Below are 23,910 nucleotides of genomic sequence, written 5' to 3' on the forward strand. Positions count from 1 at the left end.
CTGAATACTCGTTCAGTGGAGGGTGGGCAGCTTAGGTATTGCAAAGCAAGTTTGTACATGGGTTTCCAAATGGCCTGCTTTTCCTCCCAGTAAGGAAAGACTGTCTGACATTTCAATATCAATTACCTCTTGAAAATAATCCTCCACCATCCTTTGCATGTTTATACTCGTATAGGATGGAGTTATGGGCAAGGTGACACATTTTTTTGAAAAAATCCTTCAAACCAGCCCAGATGTTAAATTGTTCTGGTCTGCCCCCTGCATCTTCCCTACTTCTTTTTGGGAAATTTAATTTTTTACGAGCAGCAGCAGCTAGAGAAAGTGAAGGAGGACACGTCGTCAAGCCAAGGCTCAGTTCAGCGGCCAACTTGCTGAGCAATAGCTCCTTGCAAAAGTTAACATCTCGCTCATTTACAAGTAAAAACTCAATGTAGGTCTTAAACCTTGGATCAATCACAGTGGCCAAAACGTACTGATCCGAGTTCAAGATCTTAATAACTCGAGGATCATTGTGAAGCGAATGAAGTACTTGATCGACAAGGCCAACTTACTTTGCTGAATTGCTGGCTTTCAGCTCCTCCTTCATTTTCTTAAGCTGCTTTTCCAATAGTCTAATTAAAGGAATGACTTGGCTCAAACTAGCAGAGTCTGCACTCACCTCACACGTCACAACTTCAAATGGTTTCAGCACCTTGCACAGCACTGAAAGGATTCCCCACTGTGCAAGAGTGAAATACATCCCCCCTCTTTTTTTTTTACTCCCCTCTTTTCCCAATGTCATGGCTGTTCCTCCATCCTCTGAAGCATGTACAGGGTGGAATTCCACCTAGTTACCACCTCTTGCTTAAGTTTGTGACAGGGCAAGTTAAACTGCTCTTGGAGCTGCTGTAATCTCCTACATGCTGTGGCTGAATGCCTGAAATGGCCTGAAATTTTACGGGCCACCGAAAGCATCTCCTGCACCTCACAGTTATTTCGTAGGAAGATCTGCACCACCAAGTTGATGGTGTGAGCAAAACAGAGAATGTGTTGGAAATCACCCAGCTGTAATGCTCGCACTATATTGTTGGCGTTATCATAAATGACATATCTTGGGGAGAGTCCAAGTGGTATAAGCCATGTATCAATCACATCTCTTAGTTTGCGTAACAAATTGTCCGCTGTATGCCTGTTAGTGAAGCCAGTGATACAAAGAGTGGCCTGCCTGTGACAAATGTTACGTAGTGGTGTACATGCTGCTGCTGTTCCTGCTGGTGAAGGTGAATGACCAACCCAGTGGGCTGTCACAGTCATATAGTCTTTGGTTTGGCCACTTCCACTTGTCCACATATCTGTGGTTAAGTGGACAGTGGGCAGAATGGCATTTTTCAGCGCAATCTCTACATTTTTACACACTTTTGGTATAGTTGTGGAATTGCTTTACAGGAGAAATGGTGTCGCGATGGAATTCTGTAACGCGGACACAAAACCTCAATTAACTGTGAAAAACCAGCTGCTTTTATTATGGAGATTGGACGCAGATCTAACACCAACATGGCAGCCATGGCGTCTGTGATTCGCTTGGCGACTGGGTGACTGCTGTCATATTTGCTTCCGCTCGCAAATGATTGTTTCACAGTTAATTGCTGAAATGTAGGACTGCTCATTTTCTTGACCTGCCTCTGGGATGACGATTCACCCCCAGCAGCAGCAACAGCAGCAGCAGTGGGACTAACGCTTTCTTCAGAGGAATCAATAATAGTGCAGGAGTCATCCAGCCTTAATAAGTGGGATGCAGGGCTAACTCTGAGCGCTACTGAGGATATTGATGAGGATGGTGTGGTGGGTGTATTTTGTAGCCGCCGGGATGTCTGTGACCGGAGGGTCTTAGCTGATGATGGAGTGCTTGTAATTTTTTTGGAAGAACTTCAGCTTTTCCCAACACTTTGCCATGAACTCTCATTAAATGGCGTAACATAGACGAGGTTCCAAGACGGTTAAGGTCCCTCCCTCGACTGACTGTGGCTTGACATGCACTACAAATGGCTATACAATTGTTGTCTGGATTTGGGTAGAAATAATTCCACACATAAGAAGTGGATTTTTTTGTTTTATGCCCAGGCATGACAATGGCCTTTTTCTTGTCACGTGCCAGAACTGCTGCCACTGGTGCAGGACTTACACAAACAACCTCATCCTCACCAATATCCTCATTAGCGCCCTCGTCGCCTACACAAATCTCCCCCTCATCCTATTCTAATTCCAAAGTGGCATCCTCAATTTGTGCATCACCGGCTACACTCGGGCTATTAAGGCACACATCAGCAGAGTGCTCACGATTAGACATCCCACTGTTGGATGGACTCTCCACAGGGATTGGTGTCATTTGTGAATCAGAGTAAACATTATCCTCTAATGCCTTACTGTTATCTTGCAGCTCGGCTTTGACGCGTAGCAGTAGTTGTGCATCACTAGTAGGCTCGGTAACTTTTTTGGATCTGCCACTAATAGACAAAGGTGAAGGCCTCATTCTCTTTTTGCCACTGCGTGTGTAGAATGGCATGTTGGCAAAAAAAAATTATCGGCACTTAGATTTTGATCTGTTACACTTCTTTTTCGCTTCAACACAGTAAAAAATATTTTGGGTGTGTGTTTTTTGGACTGATTTCGAAACACTGTGTAGTTGGACATCGCCTTGCCCAGATGACGTACTGAGAACACTACCATCAGGACTGGTGACAGAACCTGGTTGCTCATTCTGATCATATGTGGACTGCTTTGAATCCATTCTGAGCCCAAAGCACTGGGGAGTGCTAAAAAATTATTTGGTAGATACTGCTGACAGAAAGTAATTTTGAAAGCCAGAAATATGTATGCACAATTATGGGGAACACCCCAAAAGCACTGGGGAGTGCTAAAAACTATTTGGTAGATACTGCTGACAGATAGTAATTTTGACAGCCAAAAATATTTATGCACAATTATGGGGAACACCCCAAAAGCACTGGGGAGTGCTAAAAACTATTTGGTAGATACTGCTGACAGATAGTAATTTTGACAGCCAGAAATATTTATGCATAATTATGGGGGACACCCCAAAAGCACTGGGGAGTGCCAAATATTGGAAAAAAAAAAAACTCCTCTATCCTCCTCTCTTCTCAAGCGATTTTTGATAGCTCAATTGGAATAAGAATATTGTATTTTCTGTCCATGCTCTAATCAGCCTGTGACTACACCCTGCTCTCTCCCTCTGTCAAATGGCGATGGATTTCTGTGGAGGCGTGTATTTATAATCTTGCAGTATCGCGAGAACTAAGCCCCGAGATCCGACGACGTCACGATGACGTTCGGCCTCGATTTGGATTCGGAGCGGGCGGGAGAGTACCGAGCTACTCGGCTCGGTACGTGGATACCCAAAGTTCGGGTGGGTTTGGTTCTTGGGGAACTGGACCCGCCCATTTCTAATTATAACAAGGATGTAGATTAAAAAACACAACACTTCTGAACTGTGATGTGGGTTTATGTTTAATAGTATTCAACCACTAAGGCAAAGAACAATTCAGTGGTCTGACTGCTATTTGAATACAAATTGAATTACAAGATAATGTTTTTTCATGTTAACATTATAGCACATTTCCATACAGATTTCTGATTAGGAATATTAGTTAAAGTGGGCCAAGATTAGCTTGACTGATCAGTGCAAGTATATTTAGGCACTAAAAAAATCGGAAGCTAATTATCATGTAATTAGAGATTAAATCAAATATGTGTAACACATTTACAATCACGGTTTGTCATAATAATTTTTAAACTGTTATTGGTTTATTAATAAAAATCATTGCTGATAAACGTTTTAACATTTTTAAGAACTGAAATTGAATCTCCGGCTAAAGGCAGAATATGCTCAATTTGTAATTTCGTGCAATTTTTCACCCAAGCATAAAAAATATTTCTATTTAAACAAATGAATCAGGGTAAATGCTGCCTGTGAGTAATAAAAGTGTATGCGCTAATGTTTCTCTGGAAACGTTTTGTTAAGTAACTCGAGCAAGGTTGACCTTTGGCATAATTATGACCTGTGCTGACCTTACATTGATTGTACAGTGCTTTACCCAAAATAATATGTTTACAGGTCGCCTCAGGTTGTTATTATCAATCTACTAAAAGCCCCAAAAAGCTAATGAAGGAGCACTGTCAGTTCTAAGCCAAGAAGATTTCAAAGAAGTTTAATATTGAAATGTGTGAGGTGGACAAATGCCACTCACCAGTAACAGTAAAGAGGTTGAACTGACATCTTCTGCGTATTTTCTGCCCCAATGGTCTATTTTCAAGGGGCATATTGGGAGCAAAGAAAATTTCACGATCATCTAAATATTCTGAGCTGATCATTTTGTACCACAAAACCGATACAAAATGGCATTCTGTAGTATACCATATTAGTTTATTCAAACACTTATGAACTATAACTGATATTGTACATGGCACACACTGCTGTGGACAATTATAATATCTTGCAATTCAGTTATAATATGGAGAAATGGGGTTGATATGGATGGACCCTTGCAGTGATTGGTGGGGTTCATGACCACATCATTTATTTGGGATAAATATATGAACAGGGACTGTTTCATCTGTCCCTGAGTGCTGCCAAGTGATTTACTTTAAGGGACTCGGTCTGTACTTCCAGGAGACTGTAATGAATGCAGATTGGTTATGACGATCGTGCTTTGCTCCATGACAACCTTGAAGTACAGTGAAGTGTCCAGGAGAAGTAAGGAAAGAGAACGCTGTCTACAGCTAAGTACAGCCACCTGGGAATTCCACATTAGTTAATGGAAATACTGAGTAACAGGGATTTATTTCACTGTAGGGAAACAGAAAGAGCTACAGTGTAACCTGGAGCTAAACAGTAGGTGACTGAAGGAGCTCCTATATCTCACGTAGTCGGGGAGGGCGGAGCTTGACTCACGCATAATGGCCACTAACATTCCACTGCTGTTTGCACGCGTGGAACTTATGAGCAGATTGAGGTATGAACTGGCTGAAAGCCAGAGCATATCAAACAAACAGAATTACAGGTGGCATTTGGCCAAAGCATTTCAAACAAAGAAATTGTTTCTAACTTGAGTGCTCCACAGGAAGATAGTTTCAAACAAAAGAAATGCATGTGCTCAACTGGATACAGCTAAGCACTGAGTAGTGAACTCATTGTTTAGTGTCCAGTTGTGTGGGTGTGGTAAAGTTCACTGCCCCACACCTGAAGCAATGCATTCTGGGTAAAACTTTATAAGCTCTAACACAATCTGAAATCTTCTTCTTTTGCACACACACAGACACACACATGGAAGCTTCACTGGACATCATATTGCAAAATAAGGTATTCCCTGCATTAACTTGTCTATATTCCTGTAATTTCTATCTGTATAACATTTACCTCATATGTGCTCTGCCTGCAATTTATAGTATTCTTTGCTTGCATGTATATGTAAAGTTTCTACCTATTTTCAGCTATTTACCTCAAACGTATTTTGCCTGCATTTTATCCATCTTTTCTAACTTTTAACTGTTATCTTCTTATATCTGTCTGTATATGCAGGCATCTTTTATACTCTGCTTGCATGTATTCCATCCATTAACGCTGCTTGTCCTGATTAATAAAATACTTTGCTTGCATGTATATGTAAAGATTCTGTTTATTTCTATCAACTTTCTAAAGCTTTAAGTAACTTTTTTACACATGCTTTATAAAGGCTAGCTCCTTACTATCTACACTACAATGCACTCTAGCTTCCTTCCCCATCTCTATCTCTTACTCTCTATGCTTGGCCTGTATTATCCCTTAGGCCTGAACACATGTTTCTTTCTTATACAAGCTCTCCTTTTACATATCCTCTTACTTACAAACACATGTGCATACAGACATTTATCTTTATTACACACATGCATGCTCAACTATCTCCCTCTCCTCTTTGCACACATCCTATTTAAACACACACACAAACATGTGCTTGCTACCCTTCTTTGTGTCTCTTTCTCATTTAAATACATCCTCTTTGCACACACACACACACACACACATATTATATACATATATGCACACACACACAGGAAGCCCTGAACTTAGATAAACAAATGGGGGTTGCAAAAATATAAGGGTCATAACAACAACAGGATAGGATATTATAAACTTACTTCTGAAGTAATCTATATTTAAATCATGCCTGCTGAATCTGTAATGTATTATCCTTATTGTATGTATGCATTTTATGTATTGTATATTTGATTATCTTTGTAAAGTAAAAGGTTTGTACTTTGTGTCTGCTTTTATGAATGGATGTTTATATAGATAATGCTGTATAGTAAAGTAAATGATAGATTGTTATTTATTTAGCGATTAACACATAATGGTGGGCTATCTGACGTTGAGGTCAATAGATGTGTAATACTTAGGCAGTATAAAGCCTGGTCAAAAAGAGGAATCGCGTAAGTCGCTCTTACAGATTTCTAGTTGGGAAGCGTAAACATAACTGGGATACCTTGTTTATGGTTGGCATGGTACAAGGCGAAGGCTAAAAGGTTACGTAAAATAATGCTTCTAAAGTACATCTGAAATGTTATTCAACGTTACCAAAATAGAGAAAAAGCGCAAATTGTATTATATCCCCAAAATTAATGAGATCAGTTATTAATGAGATCAAAGGCATTGCATCATTATGGCGGAACACACAGGATCCTTTAACAGTGACCAGGAGGCTGCTGTTAGCTCCAGATAACAATGAATCTACCAGTGCTGGCAATAGGGAAAACCTAAAAAATGATCTATGATTAGCATAAATACAATTAAAAAAGTAAAGAATAAAAAATGTAAACTTCTACTCCCTATAACTCAATAGACCTTATATAACATACACATATCTGGTATCCCTATTCTTGAGAGACAACTAGCCAATTGTTTTTGGGTTATATTTCTGAAGTAAACTACAGGAAGAACCATGGAAACATATTTTATTGTTTAAAAGTATGTTGGTTCTATTTTGACTGTATAATGGTTTAAAAATAAAACCCCATCGTCCTGCAAAAACAATATTATATAAAATATAAAATTCACTAGGCTATAAAGAAGATCTAATTTATAAAGCACACTAAAAGCACAATGTTTTGGATGTACTCTGGTACAGCTAGATGAACCAACCTCTACACTTCAAGGTGTACGGCTGCTTTCTGCACTCAAGAGATGCTTCCGCAAACTACTAGTGTGCCTAGGTTTACTGGGAGATGAAAAACTTGTAAGAGACCCATGATTCAACCACCACATCAAAGTCTAACCTACTACCACTTTAGAACCTCCGCTTTCACCTTATTAAACTTTTCTGGGTTTTTTACCCTAAAACGCCTAATCATGAGTGTGATGGGGACATCTTGACTGCCGTTGTCACATGTGGCACTTTTGTGTGTTTGAAGCTTTGTTATACATTGGGCAAAGTGTGCCTAGAAATACTGTTGTGAAGTGTAACTGGAAAGAAAAATTTGCCAAAAAGCAATAAAAAAATAAGGTAAATAATTTGGCACAGACTATCTCAGAAATATTCAGTGCAAATGCACTAAGCAACTTATAAATACTTTCTACTCCTACTAGTGTTTTAAACAATAGGACTATATGCGTTTTTTTCGCAATCTTTTGGTTTAAAAAGTTTCTATTTATTGAAAAGGAGTGTCTTAAATGCAAAATAATAAACTATTCCATAATGCAGTAACTATGACATGATGGAGATTGTGTAGTCACACACCTGCAAAGAGTCACCAAGTAGAGGCATGGTCACACTACATTAGGGCATGGCTTCATCTTGTGGAAACTTGTCACATCGTGTCTAGCACTTTGGAAGAGTAAGGCAATCGCCAGCCCTTTACCCTCCTTTAAAAACACCCTTTCCCGCTGTGAGCACCTGCTTCTGTAACGCACGGCATTAAAGGCCCACCCATATTTCAGAAACTGTCCTGGAATCAGCACAAACTTCCTAATCCATCGGTCAGTCCCCACAAGTCCGGACTGTCCTGTCTACACCGGGACAGTTGGGAGGTCTGGTATTGTATGTAACCTGCATGGATGTAATGGCATACCCTCAAAGAGTCCCTGGTAAATGTTATAAAATGTTGCACTATATATACCCCATTTTTTTTCTCTTTTTGTGTAAACAGTAATTCAACATGCATAAAACGGTTCAGGTTGTCAAAAAAATATGTAAAATAATATAAAAATATATGTTAGTTTTTAATAACAACTCAAGACACCAGGCTTTAGTTTCCCTGTACAGCAAATGTGCATAATATTGGCGGATCTTTCTGTAGCTGAGGTGTTGCTTTCAATTAAATGTTGAACACAATGCATTTGTAGAATATATGCTTCGTCTTATCTGAAGCACCGTTCTAAGAACATCCAATTTGGCATTTTCATGAAGCCATAAAGAGAACAGATAAAATGAGCTGTTGTTATGTAGATTGTTCTGATAATCTACCGGGATAAGGGCAATAATTAAAATCTCCTCTGCTTTGAATTCCATTTACATACAAAATATGCATTTTACCTTCATCTCCTTTAACTGACTTGTGACACCTTGATCTTCTGAACTCAGATCATCAGTCAATACTGAAGAGGACTTGTCAGAGGTTAAAGAAAAGGCCTCCATTTCTGCCAGCTGGACCTAAGCAAAACCATTATTAGTGATACGGATTTGTGAGTTAACCCGTTGAAACATGTTATTTGTTGTGTCCTGCTTAGCATACAATCTCTGATTAAAGAATTAAGCTTCCAGAAGCTTTAGCAAAATAACCTCTGACTGTTATGTCTACGGGAGAGCAGGTATTTTATGATAATCCAATATGCTAATCCCGCAGTGCACAAAAGTCAATACAACTCATAAGCAATGCATAGAAGCTAGCAGTGTTGTTTGTAGATAAACCTATTCTGGTACCCGCAGGACTGTTCATCTCCGGGAGAGCACAGTGGCTTAGAATGTTTAGTAACTAAGAGCTGGACTAATCAATACACATTGCAGCAACGTTAATTGGCAATTATACCAACACTTTTCACAATGCTGTGGTGTTTTTTTCAATGGACATCATTCATCAAACAGTGGTATTACATTACAAGAAGACAGGGCTAAATTTGGCCAATTAGAATTTTAACAGCAGCTTGCAACATCCTACCTATTGGGTCTAAAATGCCAATTAGGTAAATGGGCTTGGCTACAAATTCCTTATATATATAGCGGTACCTGATAATATTGGTGAGGTGTTAGGAAATTTCAAACTATGATGTTCTGCAATTTTTTGATGTTTTATTTTTTTGTGATTTGTCCTTTCACATAGAGCCTAAACCTCTGTATTTTTTAATTCTGCAAATGTTAACACTGCAATAAGTATAATTTTTTACCACGGTTCACTGCAACAAGGAAAAAAACATTTTTCAGCGTGATTTACAAATATATTTTCGCCACGACGAGAGATACTCTACTGCCATAGTGAAAACTATCCAGAATGTTAAGAGTTACACAAGTCTGTGTTCACGTAAACATTCAGAGGCTCCTGTTCAGTTCAAAGCAAGTTTCTGGCTTTTAATACGCTTTTAGACATCTGAGCATGCGACATACCACTAATTTCGGAACTAGTGGTTTGTGCGCTAACACAGAAGTAGAAAAGTGTATTATATGCCAGGAATGCAATTTGTATTCAGCTTTACACAAGCACAGCTGACCATTTGTTTTGTCAATTTACCTCCATTGATCTGTGCACATGCAGGATGCCAAATTGGAGATAACACATGTTCCTGTGTGCACTAAATTTTTTACATGCAACTTTAGAACCAGGCATAAATAATGACCATTTTGAAACTCCGAAATGCTATGTCCTTAAAACTGAGTGAGTTGGTCAAATTGTTTTGTTAGGTAATAGAGCCACAAGAATGGGAGGACTTTTATGAAAACTGGTTTGCAGGTAACTGTGCAAAAGGTTCTGTAACCCATAGCAACTAAACAGATTCTAACTGCCATTTTTATATTACAGGTTAGACAATGAAATAAGACATCTGATTGGTTGCTATGTTTTAGAACACATTTTTATGTTACTTGTGTACCAATAATCATGTATGTCACACAATATAATTTAAATTTATTAACATTCTATTTATCAAATCGTGAAAAGCCATTTTAGGATAGGGATTTTTTCCTTCACTCTATACAAATAAGGGGTGCCCTCTGGTGGTACAGTAAGTTTCAATGGCTTTCTCCTTTGCATGGGGAAGCCTATTTATCAAGTATCGTATATGGTGTTAACAGACACAGAAGCTAAAAAGAAAACTATTTTTTGCTGCAATAAATTAAGTTATTAAAATTAAATCGGGCTATAATGGAAAAATGGGAAAAATACATACAATTTAACTTTTATATTTTATCCACCATATTTTTAACATGTTTTTTTTTTTTAATATATATATTTTTTTAGGTTTTATTTAAACAGGAGGAAGTGGAAGCTGAAACCAGTTCCACACATATTCCAGGACCCCACGTAAGTAACCCATATTGCACTGGATGTTTTCACTGTAGCGGCTTATATTGCTCAGTAGTCATAGCAACAAAATAATGGTAAATATTGGTGATATGCAGCGATAAAAAAATTACACTTTTCTCCACAATTGCTAAAAATGTGCACACAAGTGTCCTTAATCCATCTTTCTGAGAAACTATTTTGTAATGTAATAAAACTTTACTCTTTTTGTCTTAAGCACCAAATTAGATTGTAGGCTCTGCAGAGCAGGTGTGTGCAGTTGAATATAGTATGTATGCTTAGGACGGGCCTGCAGGAATGGGTAGGCCTGCACTGGTCTAATAGACGGGGCATCTATTTTGTAACATCAAAGGGGTTATCTTTCAATCATGTTTTTAAAAGACTAATTTAATAGTATGTCACAAATAGCACAACTGTGCTGCCACCCATAGCATCCAATCAGATGATTGTTTTTTTTATCTAACTTGGAAAAGTCAGTACCTGATTGGTTGCTACGGGTAACAGAATATTTCCGGTAATGCAATTTGATTACATAATTTTTATTAGAGCTCCAATAGGCAAGATTTTCTTTTTCCTCCGCTTTCAGATGTTTGTGGGGCAGGTGTATCTTGTAAATGGAAATGGGAGTATTAGGCTCCTATGTAATACATGAAAATGATCCATGGAGCTGATGAGAGATGATTAAATAGAAAATGTGCAAATACCAGCAGAATAATAAATAAAACGCGCCATTAAATCATTTTCATAAATAAAAAGACAATATAGGTATTACCTTGCTCAGCTGTGTCTCCAGTATTATCAGTTTTTATTTTTTCTGATTTATATATATATATATATTTACAGAGGATGTTTTCTGTCATGTTACTAATCTTATTATTCCTATACAGATACATGTACCTGAGACTATCTGTTCTTACCTTACTGGCACAAATTATATTGCAGTCATTACTAGTGGAACATATAAGCCTTAACTTGCTTCCAGCTATATCTACAACATTGGTTTCTCTAACACAAACCCACAGCAAGCCAGGAGTTAACACTATTGCTACTTGGGCTGTATTACCACCAGAAAACCGCAGTGTTCCGAAGGTTTGAAATGGTTCCTTAGCTTTGAATGGGAAATGCGGTTTGCCTGTCACAATGGAACCCTTCAGATGTGGAAGCACTACATGCAGGAAAGTATTGTTACATTTATTGTTAGTTGTCATATATTTATTTCTGGTTGGAAAACAGTTGGGTTTTAAAATGCCTGCGAGTCACAACCATAGCTAGTGCTGGGATCGCCTGACGGAGTATGCGCATTCGTAGTGAAACCCTTTTGGGGATTCAATGTGCATGCTCCGCTACCCCATACCTCCGCTCTTATTCTGATCCCTGCTCGGGGACTCGGATATTAAAGGAGCTTGGCTCAGGCGGACTGGCGGGCACCCTGATATGTGAGGTGCCCTGCTGCCGTGCTTGCCAGGATTACTGTGCTCCACTAGCCCTGGTCACAACCCTTTAAATGAGCCACTCCTCTGATACTAATCAGGGATACTTTTACACCCTGGAATGCCAATGGTTTCTTGAGGATTTGCTTTAACAAGTAAGAAAATAACAAAGGATATATATTTACCTCCTGCTTGTCATGGTTGCACTTTTCACATACTGCTGGTGAGGAATAGTGATGGAAAACAGATCCAGATAGGTTATCAATTATCATTAATTCTCCTTCAAATGAATCCTTAATTATCAATGAAACACTGTCCAGCCACAAGTTCTCCTAAGAAAAAATTCCAAGGACATTGGTTGTTATAACATATATCTGACAACGAGAACATATCAATAATGGCAATAGTGTATGTGTTTTGTACTGTGCTGTGTGCTTACATGATTAATAGTCATGACATGTATAATTTGCCTGTAATTTACTGCCATATGGGACTGATACACCTTTGCTTTCCCTGTCTGTATGCAAAGCTTTTCCTATTTGACCTGTGTCTCAGTAACCCTTATTAGAGCAACTATTCTAAATAACTGCTTGTTTGGTTGTCATATTGATTATAGGGGATCTCTACAATAAACACTTTATTTTCGAATGTAATACACAGATATAACATTTTTCTTTTAGGCTGAAAGCATTATTTGCTGCATGTCATATCATGTAGCGATCGTACTACCCTCCTCAAGCTGCTCCACGCTCACATACAAGTATACAAGATTGCACCATTTTTCTGCCCAATGGTTACCAAGACAGGTGTATTAGACTCACTGCCACAAACTTTGCAGTCACCTTGATACAATTCAAGCTTAAGCTTCCCTGTGTATTTTAGAGAATGGTGACTTGTTTTCTTGGCAGCTCCTCCAGATGCAATGAATGAGCTTTCAGGAAGTCACCGATCCACTTCTCCATAATAGACAGGGAAGCTATCTTACTCTCATTACTAAGAAGCACTATTCCAGTGCTTCTGTGTCTTGTTACCCAGCTCCCTATCTTTTCTGCTGGTCTGTGGAAGATAAAAGAATCCTTTGTCAGAAGTTGGTAAGCTGCAGCTTCAGTGTTAAACCTATAAGTACTGACTTGTATTTCCACAATTTCTGCGAGTCACAGATTGACAACTATTGCCCTAGCACTTCAGGAAAAAAATAACCCAGATGTTCCACCTATAAGGAGGTGCAATAACTGCTTTATACCTTAATTCTCAGTTTCATAATGATAACATAAGTCATTAGTTGTTGGAATTTTGGAAGGCTATTTGCTCTATGTCTTCAATGGCTAGGGCTTACAGCTTGATACAAAGAAAACTGGGATGTTCAGATAGGCACAAAGAAGAACCCCTGTTAAGTCAGGTGCATTTAGGATCTAAATGACAGGAGCACTTAATGAAAGATTGGAGGGCTAATTATAGGACTGCCCATGGAAAACTTGGATAAAGTCCATATAGCCTATGGAAATGAAAGTTGAGCGTCACAGAAAAAGTAGATCAGCTACAGCACTGAAAGTTGCACATGCAGTAACTTACATTAATCCGTTAAGGAACATCAGTGGAAACCAGCGTTTTGGTTTGTTTGACCACATGTACTTTGTAATATTGTAGTATGTTGATAGACTACATGTTTTATTATTTATTTAATTGTCCACCTCTGGCTCATTATATCTCAGGTTTCCAACTTACCTGAGCAGGGGAAAAGCACCTCAAGCTACGATGCCCCTCTGTGGCTGGTCTTCCTCCGCGCCCCCCATTATCCAGAGAGGAAACAGGTGATGTTTGAGAACAAAGGCCATGAGCCAACTCCATTTCAATCTCAGCGTCCAGCTCGGCGTCCTCCTGAGCTTCTTTATTGCTGTCATCCAAGTGCTTCATTAATACGGCAACCACCACATTTATAAGTACAAACTGAGCTGTGAGTACGAAGCTGACAAAGTACAGAGGGGAGATGAACTGTAGGTTACTCAAGCAGCTGCGGTCATCATTGGTACAGTCACGGAGAGTATCCTGTTGGCAGATGAGAAAGTAATATTATGGACAAGTAAGCTATGTATTGAAAGTAAATGTTCCTTACCACATATGTGGATATGCCATACGGCACAGCCAGCCTTATTAATTAGTCTGCACTCATTAATAACGGGGAAGATTGATGCCATTCAATACTATAATGCGATGACATTAAATATCATCTACAGGCTCTAACAAAACAGCTATGACAAATGACAGAATTCTTTTAAATGTCTGGCATATATGAGGTTACCATTGTTTTACACATAAGTTTTTATCTCTTTAAGTTGCCCCACTAACAGGCATTAACCTAATACCCACATGGAGGCATCCATCTTAGGTCAAGTTTAAGCTTTCAGTTCCTCTGAGACGGTTTTCATGCTCAGAAGAGCAGAGGAGAACACTGAAGCAGATAGACAAGGATGGCATCGCCCCCCCCCCCCCCCCATAGATAGGCCCAATAGCACTACATGGGCTGCTCTGACGCTAATTACGCCCCTGATTTTAACACAATATAGAACCTGTGCTAATTGTGAACCAGTTTCTTCTACAAAGCCTTGAAATATATGTATTAAAGAGAAGGTTCAAAAGCCTCACACAGAAAGTATATCACCAGCTTAGGGGTATGTTTATTATCGTACCGAAGACGAGCGTGTCACTGGTGGGTCCCCTTCTTCAGGTATACATGTATCATTTTCACTAACTCCAGGACAGGGTCAGTTCCGACTGATAGTGATGACTGGCATGACATAACCTTGTATTAAAAGTTACAAGTGGGCATGCCACTAGATAGCAAGAAATGTGTATTCAAGGAAGATTAAATATATAAATGCATTATATGTACATTACACATTAAAAGCACCATGATTAATGTATTTGATGTAAAAGAAATAAGTAAGAGTTATTCATTTATCTTATAATGACATTTTTTTATGGGTTCTGATGTGACATTTTAGTGAACCGAGGCTTGTGCTTGTACTGTAGTCTGTACTGTCTGTCTCCACATGGCGAGTACAATTTAGGCAGAGCATACTTCCAGCCTGTGTGCTCTTTTTGAAAACGCAAGTTGTGTGTAGGTTGCGTCTGAACATGAATCAGGCTCTAAATGTCTACTTCTACTCTGTGCACTATAAATACCTCTCGTCTGAATTGAAGGACCTCATCTTCTAAACAGAATTCAGCTCACAAATTAGTGTTTATAGCACATTTGTAGTTCTTCCTAAGAAGATTCCACACTGTAAAAAGTCTGCATTCTACCGTCTATAAAACCAAATTCGGAATTCCAAATAAAATGACAAAAATTTATTCCTGTATGTGTCACGAGCCGCGGCTCTTCTGCCCACTGCGGCTCGCTCCTACCTTTCTCTGGCGTCCCGACAGTCACCATGACGACCGGGACGTCACTTTCGCCCGCACGTCTCGGCGGTTGCCCTGGTTTTTTCCCTCGCATCACCACGACCCGGCTAATCTGACAGACGGGTGTGTGCGCAACAGGGGGCCATTAATTAACAGCCTACTGGGCTGATCCCTGCAGGTGTGGGGGCTGTGTTCTATTGACTCACTTGTGTATAAGTAGCAGGGTGGGCTTAGCCTCCCTGCCGGTTATAGTTTGTAGTTCCTGTTACCTGACCAGCTCCTGTGCTTTGTATTTTTATCATTGGACTCCCGTGTTTGACCCTTGGCTTTGTTTTCTGGACTTTGATTCTGTGCCTGTGTCCCCTGACCTCTGCTACGTTTCCGGACTCTTCTTCTTTGCTGCCAGCCCTGACATCTTGCCTGTCCTTGACCACGGTATCTGCCTTGGACCTAAGACCTCAGCCTGTTTCTTGACCACGCACCTTCTGTCTCCCGCTACTCAGTGCTACGGTACGTTTCATAAACTTGTACTACTCTGAGTATAAGAACTGGGGGCATCTGAGTACCTGTGAGCGCGTCTAGCTCTACGGGAAGGCGGCTGCTATAGGTGAAGACCTCTCCACCTTGTTCAACAAGTTTATCATCATACTGATAGCCGTAACAGCATGATCCAACTTTTTTTTTGGTTTCACCAAAATATTTCTTAAAGTAACTACAAGTTAGCAGGACATATCCGAATAAATATATACTGTATGTAGTCTAAACAACAGAACATGACAGCTGCTGGCTGAAGTGGTAATGTGGACAATGCTAAGTGATAATATATTACAATGGAGGACCTAGACGCTAATTTGTTACCTTCATTATTCCATTCCAGTTATCTCCAGTAGAAACCTGGAAGAGGGTCAAAAAGGCCATTCCAAAATTCTCAAAAGTGGCATGGCGGCTCATTCCTTCACATGGGTGGTCATCATTGCATACTGCAAGGGGAACAGCAAGACATGTACAACAATCATAAGTCATGCAGCATTCAGGGACTGGTTTCATTATATCATTATCTTTTATATCTACGTCCAAATTACCCACCAAGTTTCCCAAATAGCTCCACTCCCAGAGCTGCGTAAATAAAGAAGAGAAGCATGAAGAGCAGTCCCAGGTTTCCGACCTGGAATAGAGAAGAAGACAATAATTTGTGAACATAAGCAATAGTATAGAGATCATAGCAACAGAAGCAAAATGATGATAAATTAAGGCACAATTGACTTAATGGCAAAACCTTCGATATATAACTGGGAAAGAATAAATCACACAGTTTGTGCGCTCTCATATATAATCAAAACCATCAAAGGTTTAAATGCTGTGAAACATCTTGGAAATCCAGCAGACAGGCAAATCATCATCTGCTGCAGACTCTTATGCTGCTGGGAATTAGACAACAGCCGTGCAACTTCTGCCGATTAGTGACTTTAAGAGAACAACTGGTAAGCAGGACAGAAGGGGAAGGAGCAGAGACATGTCTATAAATTGGTAGAATACCAGTCTGTACGCAAGGCCTCGGGAGAGTAAAGCATGAACAGCAATATGAAGTAAAAATCAGCTGATCTGATGTAGGAGTGGTGATCTAATTTGAAATCGATACAGTCGCTGTCTTTTTTTGTTCTCTTCTTAATGATCACCTGCCTAAGATTCACAGGAATAAGGCTCGCTTGGGGCCAGCTCATCCATCAGGAGACTGACACAAATCTCATTACACTTTCTGTCATTCCCACCCCTTTCAAATGAAATGCATCTGGAGTTTTCAGTCTCAATTATACTGGTTTTGGGAGTCTTGTTCCCTTAGGGGAAAGGAGATAGAGAATTGGAAGCAATCAATAGCAGATGAAGAGGAGTATTGATCAAAGAGGTGGCAGCACTGGAACGAAGACATAGCTGAAGTAGGAAAAGGAAAGACAGCAGAACAACTGCAGAAAAGCAACACAATCAAAAATAATTTTAGGTAGAGCAATATGATTAAGTAAATGCAAAAAGCTAAAAGAGGCCTGAAGGACTGTAAACTACCTGATAAACCAGGCGTGATACATTGGTTATCAAAGAAAGCAAATAGGCTAAAGATAAATTAAGAAATAGAGGGTTGTTTACCTTGGTTAAAATAGCATATCTCTCTTTATTTTCTATATTCATCTGTCTTTCCATCCAATATCCACGCATAATAAGGGTGTCTATGGCTTGCAAAGATTACTTCCAAGTTCTGCTCTATATTGCTGTCATCATTGACACTATCTTGACATTCAATTTAATGTGCTCTGTTTGTCATACTTGCACATAATTCGCTAGAGCTGCACATCTGTTATACTTTCTATGAATAATGCAATGCACCACTACCCTCCGTGGGGCATAGAAACTATAAAACCTGTTTTAAATTGTGTTCACTGGCTAGCTCATGCAAGCTTAAGAGGAGAGTGGTTACAGACCACTAGAGGTAGTGCAGGAACCATTCAATGCCAGGTGTGGAAGACTGGCAAAGAGCCTGGGAGGAGCCATAGGAGGTGCCTGGGAGGAGCTATGGGAGGAGCTATGGGAGGATGGGTTTCAGGATCACAGCAGAGTAGTAAGGCAGGGAGAGGCAGCGAGGAGGAATAAGAATCCAGATTTGTGAGGAGAAGCTGTGACCCAAAGTACTTGATGGCTGTACTGATACTGGTGACCACCTTGAGAATATATTTCACATAATAACCTACTCAAGTATATATAAATTACATAGGAAATGGGAACCAGGGATACATCTAATATTGCACTACACAAATACATGGCTCAACTGCATTTTATGTACTGCAGCATACAACTTTAATAACACAAAATATACATTATACAATAATTCCATATTTCATCAAAGACTTTAACATACCAAAAAGCAAAAATGATACTTATCAAACTTCAATGCTCAGTTAGGTTTGATAATTTTTGTATACTACTGCAACATAAATATACTACAACTATTTTCATGAAGTGCTTGCCTAATTCTAGACTTACTCCTTCTAGCTATCTGTAATGGTAAACATTATAAAATGTAAGATCATGGTGAGTACAATCTTCCAATAGCCATAAGTGAACCCAGATAACAGTTATGTCATAGACCCTAGAGCGGGTGGTAGTGGTAAAATAAACTAGTATTGTCAACTTGCCAAACCAACAGGTTCTGAGCACTGTACTTTGTGATGATCAATATGTAGAAAGGATCCTTACTGTGGTGTCTCAGGTAAGGGAGAGGGTGAGTTTAAGTACCCCAAGCTTGAGCGCTAAATATCATTTACCATATTAAAACAGCAAAAAGGGATTACTGGAGACCATACAACCTTTAACACCAATGGTGCTAAATATTTTTCTTATTATTAATTAGGACTCCATGAGTCATTATGCCATTGGTTCATATCAGATTATGTTATATATTTGGTACAAAACAGCAGATTCATGGGCCCAGAGTTTGGAAGGTGGGAGCAAGCCATATGTGAGGAAGAGGCTCATTTCTCCAGAAGCATGGGACAGTCCCACCTGGGAGTGTATGATTGCCACCACCCACAAATTTTGCTATTGAGCACAGCCATGCTAAACTATATGTTCCGGAGGTCCCCTCCCTGGGTCCCACATGGACTGTCTCAGCCATAACTCAGTCACTGACCCCACTCCTTTCCCCATGTTCGTACATTTGGGTCTAATACAGCTGTTGTTGAACTGCACACCTATGTCCAGAGTCCTGGTACAACTCCTGCTCTTATACTGAGAGGCTGCACAGCTCTCTGTTCTGTACCTGTTAGTTGCACCAGAGCAGCAGTGTACCAGAGTGCAGGCATAATTACAAGTAACAGGAAAACAGATGCATTTTATTTATATCTGTACTATATAAAACCTCCATTGGCAGCTTGAGACTCTAATGCACATTTTGCACAATTAATTAAAAGCTCTGCCTGTTACGGGGGTAATTATAGTTCAGTAAGCAGTTAATATGCTGACATTTATAGAAACAACATGATTACTACAAAGATTTAAATTCTGAAAACTTCGAGCTAAAACACCTATGTTAGCATTGGGACACAACTGTACAAATATGCATTGAACCTTGCACCTTTGGGAGTATCTAGTGCCATCCAGGGGCATGTCTAGCATCACCAGGTGGAACATATATTTATACACTCAGGGGTTCATGTAGAGTTGGAGGCAAACTACGCTTTCAGCGTACAATGCATTTTTTACTCTTTACGTGAAATTGTGTCATTAAATCCCGTCTCCATCACCTCTGGGAAATTGCCTGTTCTTCCGGGAGTCTGTAAGGACTCCCCAAAATTCGGGAGCCTTCTGGAAATTCCGGGAGAGTAGGTAAGTATGCTCTATGGTCACAGACTATGCATCTTCTAATGTTACTTCCAGGATCCATATCGCAAAGCACACATCATCTCTAGCTAGTTACACAAACATGTAAATGAGTTTAGTGTACGCCACAGACACCAGGGGGTAAATGTGAAAATTAGTGTTTTCCGGCGTGTTTGAAAAACCAATCAAATTCTAGCTATCATTTATTTAGTACATTCTCCAAAATGATACTAGAATCTGATTGGTTGCTATAGGCAACATCTGCACTTTTCAAACCCGCCGGAAAACTCTCAGCTTGATACATTTACCCCCAGGTCTCATGCCAAGAGAGCAACTTTAGGATGTGGGGATATGGGAAATTCGCAGCATGAAATCTGCAGCCATTGAGTGAAGTCATCATGTCAGCATGGAGCGGAATCTGTAAAGAATAATTCCAGCACATTGTTGAATGCATGCCACAATGAATGCAGGCTGTTCTGGGGGCAAAGAGGGGTCTTACCCATTACTGGAAAGGTGTACCTAATAAAGTGGCCACAGACTTTATGTGGATAGGTAGATAGATAGATAAATATATAGATGTAAACCTTTGTCACTGCGTGGCTAGATGCTTTTCGTGGCTGTACATGATCAGAGTATCCCCACACATACAGATTTTTCAACTAAGTCTCTTTAAATCTATTGGAACACTGGTGTGGTAATATAGGGTGTGATGCAAACAGATGTCTCAATGATTTGGGCACCAGATCGTCTCTATAAAATAAAAATCACTTTATTTACACTTCTGTTCACTCCAACACAATACATGAGTGTAAATAACACTAAAATAGATATGTACAGCTCCTTTCTCAGTCTAGCACAGTTAATCACCCTTCCTCTGCTGGGTCAGTATTCCCTATAACACAAGTTTGCTGTATTCCCCCTGCCCATCCTGGGATTCTCACACTCACTAGTGTCCTCTTGCAGACTCTTCATTCCCCTCTGTTCACTGTGTCCTCCCTGCCCCTCTGGGTCACACCAGATGCTGCTACCCTACTTCACTACAGCACTGCTTCCCTCTCCTTAGGGTCTCTGATTTATCCTCACTCAGGACAGACTTCTTTAATACGTTCTCCAGCACAGAGATATAGCTAAATTAGGTATTCTCCACAGCGTTTCCCCCCGTGCTGAATAGCGTCGGCTCCCCTCTGTCTGGCCTTGAGATTGACAGACTCTCTCAGATGTCTGGGAGATCACCCAATATTTGTGGAGTCTCCATGACATTCCAGGAAAGTTGATAAGTATAATGAACAGTTACAAATTTCCAAAGTTTGTAAGCAAAATTTGGAGCAGAGCAGAAAAGCAGGCTCGATAACACCATGACCATGCAAAATTGGCTTTTTGTCTACTCTGCACTCGCTTGTAAATTATCTCCATTGTGATTTTGTCCACAAGATAAGCTTTACAAACTAACAATCTAATATTAAACCCTCCAATATCGCTTCTTCCAACTGGCACAAAATGCTCTGCTTCCAAACTTCTGACTGAGTGTACTATTGCAGTTACCTCTGCTGAAATAATTGGTGTTAAATAAATATTCCTTCTAATTAATCATGCAAGCAATTCATTCATTCATTTGTTCATTCATTCAGCACAAGTAACTGCAATAGTAAAGTAAGTAGGAAGGGGTCATGTTATATCTTTATATGATGTTTGGCATGATCAGCAATCAAACAATAAGGAATAAATATGATTCCCCAGCTGCACAGCTGCTATAGTAGAATAGATGTATCCTCTATACAGCATAATACAGATATTGATTTCCAATTAACTGATAAGTAGTCGTCCAAATGTCCTAAAGAGCTGTAACAGACATTCCTAGCTTCAACAGATGATTACATATTTGTTTGCTCCCTGACCAATTACATAATAGTGCATGAGATTAGTGTCTCAATGGTCAATTTAAGCCCAGGACATCTGGCTTCTGTGTTTGTGAAACAGAATGGATAACTTGCTTATATTACATATAGGGGCACCATTTGCACTAAACCATAGCAACCAATCAGACACTTGCTTTCATTATCTAACTTGCACTAGGCAGACAAAAGCTTATCGCTAATTGATTGTTGTGGTGTAGTGCAAATTTTGCACCCAGATTTTAGTAATTGAGCCCTAGAACCTTCTCTACGATGTCTTTTCTGTTTATTGTTCAGTGTTTCCAAGCTCATTGCTCATTCTGCACATCTGTTTTAAGACAAATAATTAGGGGCAGGCAGCAGAATTGCAGAGTGCAGGCCGAGGTCAGTTCAAACAGAAATCAAGTAAAAGGAGAATGCGATGCCATGGTCAAAATCTATGATCCAACAAGACAACTTATTGCTCAAGCACATATTGTGTGATACAAAGAAGTTAAATAGATAGGCAACTTCCTTGATTGGTCAAAAGGATAACACAGGTGCAATCAATGACAATTAGCTACCACAAAGGACTCAGAATAACTGCACACCAGGAACTGAAGAACCATTGGCTAATCTGTAAGGTCACTCACTGTCTATGGAAGGAGAGGCCGTGGTTTAAAACAAGCCTGAAACAGACAAATAACAATAGGTTGGTCAAAATGCGCACCCCTATGGTGGTTGATGGAATAAGATGTTACTTTTGCCTATATATATGTTACAATGGTACTGGACTTAACTCCAAATTGGACTTGACAAAACATTGACTATTGTCCATGCTAAAGCGGTCACATGGCTTAGATTATAGCTAGGCTCATTTATATTAGTTAGTTAGGCATTTAAGTGTATGTCTATGTCTTTTATGTGTGGGAAAAAAAATAATAAATATTACTTTATTAAATTTTTTTAAAACAAATGCGCACACCTAGTAGATTCATTGTAGCATACATGAAGAGGGCGAAAACAGGCCTCAAACAGCAGGAAGTCTGCATTATAAACTGGTAAGCAGATGATGGAACTTTGAATTGTATGCTGTTAGTGAGATAATCATGCACTGCATGGTATACTGTTCCTCAGATGACGGGGTTCCACTTAGTATATTGGTCATCAGAAGATGGTGTTCTGCATGGTATACTTGTTTTTAGATGATCGAGCTTTGCATAATTCACTGTTCACCAAATAATGGACCTCTGCATGTTATCACGGCCAGTAGGTAATGGGGATTTGTATGGTACAGCGGTCAAGAGGCGGGTTCTCAATTGACTCACAAGGGGCTGTGCATTTCATACTGTTCATGAGTGACTTTTTTTACATTTGATTAAAGTTTTTTGAAAATGCAATTGTCACATCCATGTTGGGTGCTTTGCACTATGCATCATTAACAACCTTACAGCAATACTAACTTTATGCATTTTAAAATAAATACCAAAATGTTTCAATAGAAATGTGTTTGTTGTAACACTGTAAAACCATAGGTTTGCTGGGGTGTTAGGAACAATGATAAACTATAGCACAATAATAGTAAGCAAAACGCTTATTCTACTTAGTTTTGAAACAATATAGATAAAACATTGTTTACAACAAGTATCCATTTCCTATTAACACATAAGCATAAAATACTTGGTAGAGTCTATCTCACATAATTAATTACATATGCAATCTTTATTGAGTCAATAACTCTCTTCTAAGTGTTATTCAAAAGGTTAGTTATCATTTCAGCAGAAATACAAATGTTAGTATGGATTTAAATCATTAATGTGTATATACTCCGCCAATGCGTAAGACAACAAAAAACTATATATCAGTGACAAAAAATGTTATTACCACAAATTTAAAATCTATAAACAAACTGATTATATGCTATTTTGGCATAAGCACTAATACAGTATTTAAACAACAAATCTGCGATCCCATGCAGGACAAACAGAGATTATATACTGAGATCATTAGGATTTTCTGCATCGAACAGAAATATGACATGTGCCACAGAATCCCTTTCGACTATAGTGAGAGCAATAGTGAGTGAGCTGACAGTTGTGGATAAAGCAAGTCTAGAGATCTGAGAAGGGGCTCAGATCCCAGTGAATGTAGTGAGGAACCAGAGAGATGCCAAACGTATGAGAGCTCAATGATAGAGACCAATGCAGTGCAGTAAACATGACCTGTTGGGAGGAAACAAGTAGTGAGGATTGTGATGCAGCCATTCAGGGTATAGGAAGAGAGTGCCCCTGAGATACCAAGTG

The 23,910-nt window shown here is 39.4% G+C and overlaps 1 protein-coding gene across 1 annotated transcript in view; it reads right to left on the reverse strand.

Annotated features, from left to right (window-relative positions):
- The window catches only part of CACNA1I (calcium voltage-gated channel subunit alpha1 I), a 565,240-nt gene that overhangs the window by 24,293 nt on the left and 517,037 nt on the right, over window positions 1–23,910 (reverse strand). The window contains exons 30-34 of the mRNA XM_075183011.1: window positions 16,458–16,536; window positions 16,230–16,351; window positions 13,695–14,015; window positions 12,155–12,301; window positions 8,562–8,678 (exon numbers count right to left, since the gene is read on the reverse strand). Coding sequence (XP_075039112.1) covers window positions 8,562–8,678; window positions 12,155–12,301; window positions 13,695–14,015; window positions 16,230–16,351; window positions 16,458–16,536 — 786 coding nt within the window. The remainder of the gene's footprint in view (window positions 1–8,561; window positions 8,679–12,154; window positions 12,302–13,694; window positions 14,016–16,229; window positions 16,352–16,457; window positions 16,537–23,910) is intronic.

Source organism: Mixophyes fleayi, chromosome 8 (assembly GCF_038048845.1).
Source record: "Mixophyes fleayi isolate aMixFle1 chromosome 8, aMixFle1.hap1, whole genome shotgun sequence".
In the NCBI taxonomy this organism is placed as follows: domain Eukaryota; kingdom Metazoa; phylum Chordata; class Amphibia; order Anura; family Limnodynastidae; genus Mixophyes; species Mixophyes fleayi.